General features: G+C 51.6%; 1 protein-coding gene across 3 annotated transcripts; it reads left to right on the top strand.

The window, feature by feature from the left end:
- Positions 1 to 3,030: 3,030 nt before the first annotated feature.
- Positions 3,031 to 15,935, top strand: C4H19orf38 (chromosome 4 C19orf38 homolog). Of its 3 annotated transcripts, XM_058728034.1 has the most exons (8): positions 3,033 to 3,211; positions 4,326 to 4,628; positions 6,854 to 6,946; positions 7,895 to 7,922; positions 8,910 to 8,953; positions 10,145 to 10,182; positions 14,490 to 14,597; positions 15,332 to 15,935. In XM_058728034.1, exons 1-8 carry the CDS (start codon positions 3,181 to 3,183, stop codon positions 15,476 to 15,478), a joined length of 792 nt encoding a protein of 263 aa, XP_058584017.1. In that variant the 5' UTR covers positions 3,033 to 3,180; the 3' UTR covers positions 15,479 to 15,935. The 3 variants fall into 3 exon arrangements, with proteins under 3 accessions (XP_058584019.1, XP_058584017.1, XP_058584018.1); XM_058728036.1 differs by lacking the exons at positions 14,490 to 14,597; positions 15,332 to 15,935 and adding an exon at positions 11,154 to 11,862 and having other exon boundaries at positions 3,031 to 3,211; XM_058728035.1 differs by lacking the exon at positions 14,490 to 14,597 and having other exon boundaries at positions 3,045 to 3,211.
- The last annotated feature ends 211 nt before the right edge of the window (positions 15,936 to 16,146 follow it).

Raw genomic sequence — 16,146 nt, 5'->3', positions numbered from 1 at the left:
CTGCTGAAGCCAGGTTAGGAGCGCCCCCTTGGTGATTGCCTCCATTATAGCACTTCCTCAACTGGACTCTCATTGTCTGCTTGTCTGACTCTCTAACCAAACTCTGAGCATCCTGAGGGCAGGAGATTTTTTTTTATTCCTCATGGTGTCCCTGGAACTTAGCAAAGTTCTGAGCCCTTGATGAAACACACTAGGGGCGCCTGGGTGGCGCAGTCGGTTGAGCGTCCGACTTCAGCCAGGTCACGATCACGCGGTCCGTGAGTTCGAGCCCCGCGTCGGGCTCTGGGCTGATGGCTCGGAGCCTGGAGCCTGTTTCCGATTCTGTGTCTCCCTCTCTCTCTGCCCCTCCCCCGTTCATGCTCTGTCTCTCTCTGTCCCAAAAATAAATAAAAAACATTGAAAAAAAAAAAAAAAGAAACACACTAAACAACTGGGAGAATAGATAAGACAGGAATCTCTCTTAACTCTGTTTCCTACACGCCCAGGATAGAGCAATAAAAATAGACTAAATGAATATTTTTTGGCTTTCAGGTCAGACAATCAAGAAATAATTGTGGTTCAGGGGTACCTGGGTGGCTCAGTCAGTTAAGTGGCCAACTTTGGCTTAGGTCATGATCTCACAGTTCATGAGTTCAAGCCCCACATAGGGCTCTGCACTGACAGCTCAGAGCCTGGAAGCTGCTTCATATTCTGTGTCTCCCTCGCTCTCTGCTCCTCCCCCACTCACACTCTGTCTCTCTGTCTCTCTGTCTGTCTCTCTCTCCAAAATAAACATAGAAAGAGAAAGAAAGAGGAGAAAGAAAGAAAGAAGGAGAAAGAAAGAAAGGAAGGAAGAGGAGAAAGAAAGAAAGAGAAAGAAAGAAAAAAAGGAGAAAGAGAAAGAAGGAGAAAGAAAGAAAAGAAAGAAAAAAAAGAAAGAAAAAGAAAGAAGAAAAAGAAAGAGTGAGTTGTGGTTTACTGTGTGTCAAGCACTGGGGTAAGCATTGTGAAACTACAAGAGGCACCACAGACCCATCCCTGCACCATGGAAGGAAGAGAGGAAGGAAGAGAGCTGGATGAATTCAATAAATTCAAGCATGTTTTGTAAACCACCATAACCTAATTTAATGGATATTTACAGAATATTATACCAAAACCCTGCAGAATGTACTTTCATTTCAAGTGCATATAGAATGTGGATTGAGATATGCTGGGCCATTAAACAAAGAATCAATAAATATGAAGGGACTGAAATTCTATGGAGTGTGTCCTCTGACCACAAAGGAATTAAATTAAAAATCACTAACAGTAAGCTATCTCAAATGTTTGGAAGTTGACACATTTCTAAATAATGTGTGGGCCATAGAAAAAATTCACAAGTGAAATAAGAAAATATTTCTACTGAAGCACAATATGTCAGAGTGTTTGGGATGCAGTTAAAGCAGTACATAGAGGGAAATATATAGCTTTAAACGCTTATACACGAAGGTAAAGTTTTAAAATCAATGTTCTAAACTTCCATCTTAAGAACCTGTGAAGAGCCAATGAAACACAAGGTAAATGGAAGAAAGAAAAAAAGACAAAAAGCAATGAAATCAAAAACAGAAAATAGAGAGAAACAACGAAGCCCAAAGCTAATACTTTGAAAAGATTAATAAAACTGATTAACCCCTAGCAAGACTAATCAAGAAAAAAAGAGAAACAACACATTACCATTGAAAGAAGGAACATCACTACAGACCCTACAGACATTAAAAGTGTAATAAGGGAATACAAACAGTCTTATACGGATAAGTTCTACAACTTAGATGAAATAGACAAATTCCTTGAAAATATAACATGCCAAGTTTAATAAAAGAACATCACAACGCACTGTAGTATAATTCAGCAAGGAAATTTTTCTAAGTCCAGAGAGATCTGGAAAGATTTCTCAGAAGCGATATTTAAGCTGAGACCTGAAACAGAAGTGGAATTTTACCAGGTTTCCCAACTCCCCCCAGACAATTTATTAATTTTTTTAAGTTTATTTATTCTGAGAGAGAGAGAGAGAGAGAGAGACTGTGAGAGGGGGAGGGGCAGAGAGAGAGGTAGATACAGAATCCAAAGCAGGCTCCAGGCTCTGAGTTGTCAGCACAGAGCCTGAAGCGGGACCCGAACCCATGAACCACGAGATCATGATCTGAGCCAGAGTCAGACACCTAACCGACTGAGCCACCCAGGTGCCCCAGAATTTTACCAAGTTAATAGAATTGTGTCCCAGGAAGGAGAGACAGCATGTACAAAGGTCCTGACATTGGAATGAGTTTTGTGTATCCAAATAGAAAAGTCCACAGTAATGACCCTTTTTGTTGTTTAGTGAACATATGCTTACATCCTTCCCTGGGGTAAACCTCCAGGTAGACCCACTTGACCTGAACAGAAATGTTTAGAGAGACCAAAGCAAACTTATTGGTAAGACAGACATTTGGAAGTTTCTGGGCTGTAAACAGGAGGCAATTTATTCTGTAAACTGTAACATTTCCTCATTTTGGAGCCAGGGTTCCCTCTCACCTGGCTGGTGAGGAGCCTGTGGCCTCAAACTGGGAGCACTCACGTCTCTAGGCATTGCACTTCATACCATGAGTTCCTTGGATCTAATACCTGCTACTCTTAGCCCCATTCTCCAGAGCAGTGAACTGAGACCTCAAAGAAGGACCACATCTTGCCTGAGGTCACAGAGACCAAACACTAACCACTGTGCTTTACCAACTTCCCCCAAATATACATTTCAGCTTTGGAACTGGTTGGGCTGAGGTTTGTGTTTTGGGCATAGGTTTCCCAAATAGCCCATGGTCCTTGCCCTTCCTCTTCAGGAGGAGAAAACACACACACGTACACACGTGTACACACACACACACACACACACACACACACACCTGACCATCTTAGCCATTTGTCCCTCCTCCCATCTCTGCAGAACAGTGGCCACCAAGGTGCAGAGCAGTGCCAGGATCTGATGTGCATCCGTGGAAGGGGCGGGGAGAGGAGAGAGTCCCTTTCAGTAGCCAACTGTGTGTGTGCAACTTCCTGCCAGTGAGGAAACATTCGTTCAAATCAGCCCTGGTTCTCCTTTCCCTGCTCTGGCCTCACAGGAGGAGTTGGCAGTGAGCTGTGGGCTGCACTGGCCTCAGCCAGACTTCCTGGCCAAGCTCAGGAGGAGAGATGCCCTGGACTGTCCTGCTCTTTGCAGCCGGTGAGCCTGATGTCCCCTGCGCCACCCCCACCCCGCTCCCGCCACCCTTGCCCACCTGACTCTGCTCTGGGGGCAGGAAGCAGCACAGGGCTGCCTTCTCCAGGTGCCGGAGGAGGCTGAGCCCTGACAGATCTGCCCCAGGGCTTTGGAAACACCCCAGGAGCATGGCTTTCTCTTAACGGGCTCCTCATCAACACCCCCCCCCCCATCAAGGATATCAGAAATCCCACCCCACCGGGGACAGTAGTGCCCACGCCCCATGACTCAGCCCCACTTGGTTTCTACAGGCTGCTACCTCCATGGCTGGGGCACCAAGAGGATCCACTGGGGGGGTGGGGGAGTAGCTGGGCAAAGGTCCGGAACTGGACAATGTAGATCTCACTTGAGCTAGACACTCTGCTCAGGAGCCTGGGGGCAGCTGGGGAGACACTGGTCCCTCCTACAGGAAACTGTACCCCGAAAACCCCGATTCCTCACCACAGCCTGGGAAACAGGAGAAACCCTCTGCCTTCCGTTCCTCCTGTTCTTTCCCCGGTTCATCCCCTCCAGCCACCCTGGCTTCTCAGAGAACCCCACACCCTTTCCATTGTCCCAGCATGTGCCTGTGTTCCTCCCTCTGCCTGGAATGCTCTCCCCCAGCTCTTCCTGTGTCACCTCTTCAAGGAAGCCCTCCATGGCTGCTCCAACCAAGGCAGCCTTCCCATTATCCTGTCTGGGGCGCGCACAGTGTTTCTTGCATCTTTGAGAACATCAGCCCCCCCGAGGCAGGCATGTCCAGCTGTCTATGTCGTTCGCTTTCGCCGCTCTGTCCCCAGCCCCTGAAACAGGGCCTGACATACAGTGAGTGTCATTGATCGAAGCGCCAAGGGTATAATTGCATTGCTATGCGGGAACCACTGCTGTCATAATAAAATGACTCAGCAACAGTGACCGTCCCCCCCAACCAGGTGCTAGTACCCAAGCCCCTGAACACAGCAGCAGAGTGGGATGACTAGCCTCAGGTAGTAAATACAAACCAAGGCCCAGAGCGGGTCAGCCACTTGCCCAAGGCCACGGAGCCAGATGGGCCTCTGCTCTCACCACTCACCCTGCGTCCATTTTTTCTGCATTCCAGGCTCCTTGGCCATCCCAGCACCATCCATCCTGCTGGTGCCCCCACACCCCAGCACCCAAGAGGACCCCATCCACATCGCCTGTGTAGCCCCCGGGGGCTTCCCAGGGGCAAATTTCACGCTGTACCGCGGCAGGCAGGTGGTACAGCTCCTGCAGGCCCCCGCGGACCAGCTGAGGGTCACCTTCAACTTGACCGGTGGAGGCAGGGAGGCTCCGGGGGGCACGTTTCACTGCCAGTACGAGGTTCTAGGTGAGCAGCCGCAGCTGTCCGACCTCAGTGACACTGTGAGTGTCTCCTTCCCAGGTAAGGCCCTCCAGCAGGCCCCTCACTGCCTGGGGCTCCATTCTCTCACCGCTGAGCCTTTGCTTATGCTGTTCCCTCTGCCTCGTGGGACAAGCCAGGCCTCCGGCTTGCCAGCGCTCACCCACCTTTCCTTGGTCAGTCCTCAGTCATCCCACGTGATGCGTCCTGCCATTCTCCCCATGTTGCAGATGGGGAAACTGAGGCATCAGAGATGGGGGGCTCACCCAAGTCACACGGCTAGCAAGCAGCGGAGCTGGGGTTCCGTTGGCTCCGATATCTAGGCGTTAACACCTCCACACTCTGCTTCACCCTCCCCTCCTGGCCACGTAACATTTTTGAGCACCTTCAGAGCACCAGGCGCTGGCGAAACAAAATCCCTACCCTCTCACAGCTGACATCCCGAGGGGATGCAGACAGACGATAACCAAGGAGTCCAATATATAGTCAGTGTGCCAGCAGGAGACAAATAAAGTGGCAGGGATGAAATACAGCCTGGTAAGGGGTGTCATTTTATTTTACTTTATTTTATTTTTATTAGAGAGAGAGAGAGTATGTGTGTATGCATGAGTAGGGGAGTGGCAGAGTGAAGGGGAGAGAGAGAGAATGAGAGAATCCCAAGCAGGCTCCACGTTCAGCACAGAGCCTGATGCAGGGCTCGAACCCACGACCCTGGGATCATGACCTGAGTGGAAATCAAGAGGTGGACACTCAACCAAAGAAGCCACCCAGGTGCCCCAAGGGTGTCATTTTAAATACAGAGAGCGGCCAAGGAAAGCCTCTCTGAGGACCTGAATGAGGGGTCAGCCATGTGGGTAGCTGGGGCAAAAGGGTCCCAGCCAGTGGGAGCAGACTGTGCAAAGGCCCTGAGGCCGGAACACGCCTGGTGTGATTGAGGAACACAGAGGCCCTCTGTAGGGCTGAAGCATGGCGGGCGAAGAGGAAAGTTGGGGGACAAGAGAGCAGGGACGTGGCGAGGAGGATCATGCTACACCTTTGGCTGCATTAAGGACTTTGGCTTTTCGTCTCAGTGAGACAGAAGCCCTGGGAAGGCTGATATTTTTCTGTGGTCTTTTCAGGACAGGGGGCTGGGTGTGGGCTCCGGATCAAGGACGGAGCAGGAAGGAGGGAGGAGCCTCCAGGTAAAGCCTTTGCATCACCATCAATCAGAACATTCCAGCTGCAAAGAGAACTTTGTTGCTAGCAGAGGCCCCCACTTAAAGAGAACTTTGTTGCCTCCAGAAGGCCTAGTCATTGAGGTGACAGAACAGTCTGGGCCTTTGAGCTCCACTATCAAAGGCCCCCTTCTCTCACCTTGAGCCTGTGGTCTCAGAGTGGGGAGGTGACAACATCCCTCCTGCCCCAAATGAATGAATGAACAAGGACTAACAGTGTGAGAATACCAAGCATGTGTCTCTCCTTCCCCTTCCTGGCTTAGCTCCTGATCTCCATGGGGATCAGGTCATCTCCTCCTGTCTCCCCTGAGAGATCTCCTCTCTCCAGGGAGGGGCAGCCAAATCCCTTTCAGAGAAGTAAACTCTGAAGCTGGGGCTTCATGCTTTTGTGGCTGATTTCTGCATGGACCTCAGGGTCCACCATGGGGCTGGGGGTGGATGTCATCTGACCCCCTGGTACCCAGCTGAAGCCAGCAGGACCCTCAGGCTGCAAGTCACTGGAAACTTGACTCAAACCGGTTTCAGAAACAAAAGAGAATGTGCTGGTTTGGTGAGCTGAAGTCGGTATGCAGTTTTGGCTTCAGGCATGGCTGGATCCAGGTGCTCATAAAGAAGTCAGGAATCAAGTGCCACCTCTCCGTTCAGCTTTCTCCTATATCTTATTCTTAGGCAGGACCTCTCCTTCATGGTGTCAAAATGTGCCTAGAGGATCCAGATGTATATCCTACCAGCTTTGTAATTCTGGCCAAAAGAGTAACCCTCTCTTCCCAGTAGCCTAGCCAAAGTCTCAGAATTAGCTCTCATTAGCTCAGCTTTGGCCACATGCCCATCCCCGAACTAATCACCATGGCTGGGGGTGGGGGAATATGCTAATTCACCAGCACGGAGGTTTGCTAGATCCCCAGTCCAGCTACACCAGCGTCAAATGGTTGGCCAGGACGGTGGGGGGAGGGCTGGATCCCCACATGTAATCTGGAGAAATGACAGGTGTCCCACCTTCACCCTCGCGACCCCGTAACCTGCCCCCTCTCTCTTTTTCTCGTGTTCCTCTAGTGCCCACTTGGATACTGGCACTCTCCTTGAGTCTGGCTGGAGTTCTCCTTCTCCTTGCTGGGCTGGTGACTATTGCCGTGGTGGTCAGGAGAGGTAAGAGCAGGCAGAGAAAGCATGGCCCACCAGCTGCCAGCGTGCAACCCCTGAACATGTAAATGTTCCCATTTCTTAGAAGTATGGAGGCACACGGCCGGGGAGGTCTCACTCCAAAACTTAGCCGTGAAGAATCCTCCAGAATGCAATGCAATGTTGGTGGGGGGGGGGGGGCAGGGGAAATTGACACACACACACACACACACACACACACACACACACATTAAAGTTTACTTATTTATTTTGAGAGAGAGAAAGAGTGGGAGTGGTGGCAAGGAGGGGCAGAGAAAGGGGGAGAGAGAGAATCTCCAGCAGGCTCCATGCTGTCAGTGCAGAGCCCGATGTGAGGCCCAATCTCGCATATGGTGAGATCATGACCTGAGCTGAAATCAAGAGCTGGTCTCTTAACGGACCGAGCCACCCAGGGGTCCCGATAGATATATTTCAATTATAAAATACATATAACATAAAGTTTAACATCTTAACCCTTTATAAGTGTGCACTTCAGCAACATCAAGGACACTCACTTTGTTATGAGACCATCACCAAGGTCCAACTCCGGAACTTCGTCATCTGCCCAAATTGCAACTCTGTCGTTCCCTTTAAACACTAACTCTCCTTTCCTCTTCCCTTAGCTCCTGTCAAGCCCTGAGACTGACATTTAACACAACAACAACAACAACAACAACAACAATTTTACACGCTTGTTTGAAGTTTTTACCCGCACACATTACTTATGTCAGGGGCGGGGGGTTGCTGTAACTCTCCTGTTGAGGGGCACGTTGACAGAGGAGAAGGCAAGTTTGGGTCACAAACGTATGAGGGGGCCTTGGGATTCTTGTGTGTGTGTGTGTGTGTGTGTGTGTGTGTGTGTGTGTGTGTGTTTGCAAGCAGGATGCAACCATGACCAAAATCTAATAAATGCTTGTGTGTTTTTTTTGTCCCCAGTGAAAGTAAAAAAAATGCAGAAGAAAAGGTGAGACCATCATCTCTGGAGACCTTCAGAGGGTGGTTTGGGGGAAATGCATACCAAAGGGTTGGGGGGGGGGTATAGTGCAGAAATTCCTGTTGGGTGTTAAGGACTCTGAGGCATGGCTGGGTTCTGGGGACAGAAGGGGACTTCCCTGGCTGGGTAGGAGCCCCATTCCACACAGCGCCCTCTGGTGGGAGGGCCGCTTAATAGGAACGGGCGCCATTTACAAAGTACGTGGGGTATGCAGGGCCCTCCGCTAGGACACTGCAGCTAGAGCCCGCAATAGCTCCCAGCCGCAGAGGAAGCTGGCTTTTTTTTTTTTTTAAGTTTATTTATTAATTTTGAGAGAGCACGCACACGCGCGCATGTGAGCTGGGGAGGGGCAGAAGGAGAGGGAGAGAGAGAATCCCAAGCAGGCTCCGCACTGTCAGTGCACAGCCCGACATAGGGCCCGAACTCATGAACCACGAGATCGTGACCCGAGCTGAGGTGGCTGCTCAACCCGAGCTGAGGTGGCTGCCAGCCAGGTGCCCCTAAATAGCCCCATTTTATAGACAAGGAGACTGAAGCTCAGAACTGGGTCACACAGGGAGCAAGTGGCTGAGACTTCCTCACATCCCTTAACCAGTGCTGGGGGAGGGGAGTGGCACCCCCTGGGGCTCTGCTGTGCCCAACTTGCAGCCTGTAGGCAGTGGCCCTGGTTCCTGGGCTTTTAGGATGTCCCAATTGGCCCCAGCCTCAGTTTCTCCTCTCTGAGAGAGGCGTGTCTCCCCGCCCCCCCCCCCCCCCCCCCCCGGCTGCCTAGTGGCATAGAGCTAGCGGCAGCCCCAGGGATCGAATCCCGACTTCACCTGGCGGTGGGGCTCCTACAAGAGAATTTCCATCTGAGGGGACTTAGGGAGGATGCAAAGGAAGGTGTGGAGCGAAGGCCAAGTGTGGAGCCAGGGGCTTCCGGGAAGAAGCCTCACTCCCTCCCAAATCCCTTTGCAGAGAGCGAGAATCCTGCTGGGCCCAGATCAACTTCGCCACCACAGGTCTGTACCTTCTTACCCCGATCTCCTGCTGGGTCAGGGTCACCCCTTCAGAGCTCTATCAGACCTCATTACTTGCTCCTGAACCTCTTCGGCGGCCGCTCACTTCCCTTAGGGTCAAGAACACACCCTCCCCTGCCCGCACCGCCCCCTTCCCCCCCCCCCCCCCCCCCCCCCAGGTTCCAACTCTCACCTTCTCTCTTTGCCTCGTCCTCATTCTGCGGTCGTCCTGACCTCTGCCTACAACATACTTCCTCCCTCCGGTCTTAAAGGCCACCTTCTCCGGGAAGCCCTCCCTGACTCCTAGACAGGGTCTGGACTGTCTACTTACATTGCCTCCAGCACCCTATGATTCTTCTTACCCCTCAGGAAAAACACAGGTAATCACTGCCTGCTGTGTATGTAATACTCGCCTCCACCGCTGGACGCTCAGTTCCACGGGGGACGGACGGCGTCTGTCCACCGGGGCATGCTGGGCGCTTTGACCATGCCTGGCACTGCCCTTAAATGGAGCCCCCCTTGTGACCCAGAACGTGTCATTCCGAAGGCTTCCACCAGGGGGCGAGAGGCAGCCAGTTTGTGCTCTGCGAGGCTCAGGAAGGGCTCCCTCGCGGAGAAATTCCATCCGCTACTTCTTTCACTCTCCAGCACATTTATTGAGCCCCTACTAGGTGCTAACGTTGGGGGGGGGGGGAGGGGCGTCCCTCAATGACCAAGACAGACGACCTTTGCCCACAAGCCCATACTCCAGTGGGAAAACAGTCGATGGCATGTGGGACCCTGTCTGGGGTGAGGAGGGTGGTCCCGGGCGTGGGGAAATGAGTTGTAAGCAGAGACCGGCAGGTTCAGAGTAGCTGGGTGAAGGGCAGGCGATTGGAGGAGCCCCCGGGGCGGGGGAGGAGCTGAGAGGTGCTCTGTAAAGTGGGAGTCGAGAGGAGAAACCCATTTATCAGAGGGCAGCGAGGGGCCCCTGGGGGAGGGCTCCAAGCGGAAAAAGGACACCGTTCAGTTTGCGGCTGGGAATGGTTCACGCTGCGGAATGGGCTGGAAGGGACCAAAGCATGCTGGGAGGCGGATCCCAAGCCCTTCATCTCGGTGGACTTGAGGCCTGTGTTCTTAGGGGGAGGGCCCCCGGAGGGCGGTGAGCAGGGATTTTAAACTGGCCCCTGGTTTTCCTTTCTCTTTCTATTTTAGATATGACCTTTGACAATTCCCTGTTTGCCATCTCTACGGTAAGTCATTTCATTTCTTGGTTCTGGTTTTCTGCTGACCGTCCTAACCTTAGGAAGGCCTCCGCCAGGCCGGGTCGACTAGATGTCTCGGAGCTTCAGGGGTCCTGGGAAAAGCCTAGAATCACTGAGCAGGGTTTTGTTTGTGAGCCAAGAGTTGGCTCTGATAAGTCCCAGGGGATTGCATGCAGCCACGTCCAGGCCTTGTGGGACAAAGGGCAGGATTCCCCCCGGGCTGGAGCACTGGGACAAGAACGGCACAAGGCTTCCAATTCTTCAGCGCTTCCTAATTTCTATGGGCGGAGATAGACGATGCCACGAGGGGTAAGAGTGAGAGGGAAGCTCACTTCTCACTTAGATAGGAGCCCCAGGAAGCCTCAGAGACCGGCGACAAGCAGGGGGTAGCTATGGAAGATTGCTTCAGGCTCCGGACACGTGGTTGGCACGGTCCAGGATAACTGGAGTGGAGCCAAGTGAGGAGTCGAGGGGCGCCCCGCGGAGAACTTTGACTTTTTGCCCCAAAGTGAGGTGGGAGCCATGGAGGGTTCAGAGCAGAAGGAGGTGACCGAGACAGGTGCTCACAGGCGCCTTCTGGCGGCTGCAGGGAGGACAGACTTGGGGGGTGTGGACATGCCGGAACGCGGAGGGGTGCGGGGATGCAGGTGGGGGGCGGGGACCAGAGAGAGGCGACTGTGCTGGTCCAGACAAGCTAAGTGGTAGGTGGCTTGGTCCCGCGTGCTGGCAGAGGTGGGAGAAGCGCACAGATTCAGGGGACAGGAAACACGGCGCTGACTTCGGATGGGATGGTGGGCGGAGGGAGCAGGAGGAGGGAGGCGTGGGGGGAGTCCTGAGGCGCAGTAGGTTTGGAGGGACGAGAGACAGGCTAGCCCACCGGGCGATGCCCAAGGGCAGACGGAGACGGGACTCTGGAGTTCCGGAGAGAGGAGCGTGGACATTTCAACTGGCCCCCCCAGTCACAGGCGGCAGTCGCTGGTGTTCGAATGTGACAAGGAAAGGGAAGGGCCAGTTCAGCCCCGGTCTCAGCTCCCGGAGCAGCTCCTGTGCTGTTAAGAAACAGCCGGCAGCCAGGGAAGTTCTAAAACTTTCTGGGAGAAGCCACGCGGCTCAAGGCACCTGGTGATTTTTCCTTTTTCCTTTTATAAAAAAAAGACATTTACATGGCGCCTGGGTGGCTCAACCAGTTAAGCGTCTGACTTGCAGCTCAGGTCATGATCTCACGGGTCACGGGTTCTAGCCCCGCGTCGGGCTCTGTGCTGAACAGCTCGGAGCCCTGGAGCCTGCTTCAGATTCTGTGCCTCCTTCTCTCTGTGCCCCTCCCCTGCTTGTGCTCTGTCTCTCTTTCTCAAAAATAATAAACAAATTAAATTAAAAAAGACATTTACAATGAAACAAGTGGAAACAGATGAAGACAAGGAGAAAAGTTTAAAAAGTATCTTAGTCCTGGGGCGCCTGGCTGGCTCAGTGGAGTGGGCCAAGCGTCTGATTTCATGATGTCAACTGCTCACGAGTTCCAGCCACGCTTGGGGCTCTCCGCTGTCCTTCCAGGACCGGCTTCAGATCCTCCCTCTCCCTCGTTCTGCCCCTACCCCCTCTCACAACTAACTAAACACTAAAAACATAAAAATGTTTTAAAAATAAATAAATAGTATCTTAGACTGGCTGGCTCAGTAGTGCATGTGACTCTTGATTTCAGGGCTGTGAATTCAAGCCCCACATGGGGTGTGCAGCCTACTTAAAAAAAAAAAAATAAAAAGAAAAGAAAAAGTATTTTAGTTCTTGTGACTCTATAGGTTTTTTTTTTAAATTAAAATTGGGGGGGGGGCGGTGACTGGGTGGCTCAGTCAGTTAAGTGTGTGATTCGATTGCAGCTCAGGTCATGATCTCACGGTTCGTGAGTTTGAGCCCCGAGTTGGGCTCCAGGATGGTAGTGTGGAGCCTGTTTGGGATTCTCTCTCTTGCAAAACAAATAATCTTAAAAAATGGGGGGCTTGGCTCAGTCGGTTAGGGTTCCACCTTCGGCTCAGGTCATGATCTCACAGCTTGTGAGTTCGAGCCCCTTGTCGGGCTCTGTGTTGACAGCTCGGAGCCTGGAGCCGGTTTCAGATTCTGTGTCTCCCTCTCTCTCTGCCCCTCCCCCACTTGTGCTCTGTCTCTCTGTGTCTCTCAGAAATAAATAAATGTAAAAAAACAAAAAACAAAAAACACACATTAGAAAAAAATTGGGGCGTGCACCTGCCTGGCTCAGTCAGCACAGCATGTGATTCTTAATCTCAGGGTCATGAGTTCAAGCCCCACATTGGGCATGGAGCCTACTTTAAAAATACATATTTTTAGGGGCGCCTGGGTGGCGCAGTCGGTTAGGTGTCCGACTTCAGCCAGGTCACGATCTCGCGGTCCGTGAGTTCGAGCCCCGCGTCAGGCTCTGGGCTGATGGCTCGGAGCCTGGAGCCTGTTTCCGATTCTGTGTCTCCCTCTCTCTCTGCCCCTCCCCCGTTCACGCTCTGTCTCTCTCTGTCCCAAAAATAAATAAAAAAACGTTGAAAAAAAAAATAAAAATAAAAATAAAAATACATATTTTTAAATCATGAAATTCATCCATATGTCAAAATTATATATATAGTAAAGTATCCTTCTGTCACTAACCCCTGCCCACCCACTGATCTCCTCCACACATACAGGTAACCACCATTAGTAGCTTCTTTGTGTACATGTAAGGAAAGGTGAAAATGGGCCATTTACATCCTCACCCTTTCTCTTTCTTTTCTTTTCTTTTTTTTAAGTTTATTTATTTTGGGACACAGAGAGAGAGTATGAGCAGGGGAGGGACAGAGAGAGAGAGAGAGAGGGAGACACAGAATCCAAAGCAGGCTCTAGGCTCTGAGCCATCAGCACAGAGCCCGATGCGGGACTCGAACCTGTGAACCGTGAGATCACGCCCTGAGCCGAAGTCGGACACCTAACTGCCTGAGCCACCCAGGTGCCCCGATTTTAACCATTTTTAAATGTTTATTTATTTTGAGAGAGAGGGAGAGAAAGGGGGAGGGGCAGAGGGAGAGGGAGACAGAAGATCGGGAGCAGGCTCTGAGCTGACAGCAGAGAGCCCGATGCAGGGCTTGAACCCGTGAACTGTGAGATCATGACCTGAACTGAGGTTGGAAGCTTGACAGACTGAGCAACTCAGGCACCCCGTACCGTGTTAACCACTTTCTAAGTGTCCAGTTCAGTGGCATTAAGTACATTCATTGTGTGCAGCCCTTCCCACTGTCCTGTCCATCTCCAGGACTTTGTCTTGCAAAAGTGAACCCCCCCCCGCCCCCCACTGTACACTAATTTCTCATTCTTAACAAATCCCAGCCCCCAGCAGCCACCATTCTGCTTTCTGTCTCTGTGGGTTTCCGTATCCTGGACACTTTATGTAGAAATGATGCCATATAGTGTTCATCCTGTTGTGTCTGGCTTATTTCATTGAGCACAATGCCTTCAAGTTTCATTCACGTTGTAACATGTGTCAGAATTGTATTCTTGTTAAAGGCTGAGTAATATTCCGTTGCATGTATATAGCACATTTTGTTTCTTTGTTCATCTGTTGAGGGACACTTGGGTTGTTTCCGCCTTTTGGCTACTGTGAATTGTGCTGCTATGAACATGGGTGTGCAAATATCGGTTTGAGTCCCTGATTTCAATTCTAGTTTCTTTCGGAAGCATGAGAAGCTGTGCTGTTGGCTGCAATAAAAATAAAGCAGCTAACAGTTCTCCAGCCAGCTTGTATTGGGTTACCATACTGAAGGGTTAATGTTCACTTTATAATACCCTATGAAGTGGAGTTCACATTTTCCCCCAAATGTTGATTTTTGAGAGAGAGAGAGAGAGAGAAAGTGGGGGAGGGGCAAAGGGAGGGGGAGACAGAGGATCCAAAGCAGGCTCTGCACTGACAGCAGAGAGCCCAATGCAGGGCTGGAACTCACGAACCAGGCGATTATGATCTGAGCCAAGTTCAAACGCTTAACTGACTAAGCCACCCAGGTGTCCCAGGAGTTGACATTTTAAGAAAATGTTTATTTATTGACAGAGAGAGAGAGAGAGAGAGAGAGAGAGTGAGCACAAGCCGGGGAGGGACATAGAGAGAGAGGGAGATACAGAATCAGAAGCAGGCTCCAGGCTCTGAGCTGTCAGTGCAGACAGACGTGGGGCTCAAACCCACAAACCACAAGATCATGACCTGAGCCGAAGTCAGACGCTCAACTGACCGAGCCACCCAGGCGCCCCTGACATTTTTTTTTTTTTAATAGACAAGAACATTGAAGCTAATTATGGGCCTTAATGGGGTCATCCAGCTAGGCAGGTGCAGGACTGGGATGGAACCCCAGCCAGCTCTCACCTACCAAGCTTTGGTTTTAGTAAGTTCATCTATTCTTTTTTTTTTTTTTTTAAATTTGTATGTTTATTGATTTATTTAGAGAGAGACAGAGACTGCCTGAGTGGGGGAGAGGCAGCAAGAGAGGGAGAGAATCCCAAGCAGGTTCTGTGCTGCCAGCACAGAGCCCAATGCGGGGCTCAAACCCATGAACCGTGAGATCATGACCTGAGCTGAAGCCAAGAGTCAGCCCCAGTTCATCTCTTCTTGGCTGACATTTGGGGCAGGAGCCTCCCAGGTGGAGGAAAGGACAGACTTCTGAGGAAGGTTTTGTGGGAGCCCAGGCAGGAGGGGAGGAGATGACGGTAACAGTTTTGTTCACTTAACAGTTGGTACTTGCCACGTGCCAGGCACTCTGTCTCTTTAATCCCTTTATGTTTTGTAGCAACTCTAGGAGGGGTGTATGAGCATTCTTCCCATTGCGTAGAAGGAAAAAGTGAGGCACAGAGGGGTCAGGTTACTCCACTGACGTCAGACTTCTAGGCCAGGGCGGAGCTGGGGTTTGAACCCAGGCTGTCCGATTCCCTACCCAGCCTACAGGAAGTCAGGAGGACAGAAGGCAGGATCTGGGTCCGAAAGCTGTGGGTGTGTGCGAGGGTGGGGGTGTGTGAAATGGGACCTGAAGAACTGGGGGAGTCTCAGTCTCAGAATGTAGGGAGACCCGAGATCCAGAAACCCCAAATCACACTCTTCTCTGTTTTTCCTCCATGGACAAAGAAAATGAATCCAGAAGATCCAGCCACGCTGGATGCTTGCTCGGGCTCCGTCGAGACACCTGGCAACTTCGGGCCCCGGAAAAGGCCCACTTCCACATCTTCCTCGCCCGAGCCCCCCGAATTCAGCACTTTCCGGGCCTGCCAGTGAGGCTGAGGATCGGGGGCCCCTCTGTGTCTGTGCACTCTCCATTCAGCCCCCTCTCTTGAGGGCCTGAGGTCGCTCTAGCTACTTTGGGGTTTCTGGCTGCTGCTTTCTCAGGGAATTGAATAGAGGAGACCAAGAGAATCCTTGGCCTTGGGACCTTCCTCGACAGAGGAGCAGGAGTGACAGAGGGGTCGCCCACATTGTCCTGGAAGCTGGACAGAAAGTGGGAGCACTCTTTGGATTCTACCCAGGAAGGAGATGTTAGGATCCCTGTGGCTCTCAGCTGGGCCATAAGAGGTCTGAATTCTCTGCACACCCTTCCAGTTTCCTCCTCCTCCTGCGGCGTCTGACTCGACCAGCCCAACTGGGTTTTTGGAGCATAGGGTACCTGGGGGTATGTTCTGTATGTCTGTCCTACTGGCATGCCTAAGTTATTAATTATAACACGTGTTGAGCTGTTCCCAAAGTCTCTGTGGAGTGTAATCCTTCAAGCCCAGGATCTCTGGGTCTAATCACTGGATGCCTAGCGGGAGGGGAGCAGTACCCAAATGCATCAGGCTGTCAAAGTATATGGTGAGGCCCCTGGGGGTACAGGAAGGGGCCAGTGTGGTCTTTGCTAAAGTCCTTGCATTGGTGAGTACAGGGAGTGGAATGATGGGGGCATTGATGAA

This window comes from Neofelis nebulosa, chromosome 4, assembly GCF_028018385.1.
Source record: "Neofelis nebulosa isolate mNeoNeb1 chromosome 4, mNeoNeb1.pri, whole genome shotgun sequence".
Classification (NCBI taxonomy): Eukaryota; Metazoa; Chordata; class Mammalia; order Carnivora; family Felidae; genus Neofelis; species Neofelis nebulosa.
The sequence above is the reverse complement of the archived record's forward strand: the minus strand, read 5'-3'. Positions and strand labels throughout refer to the sequence as shown.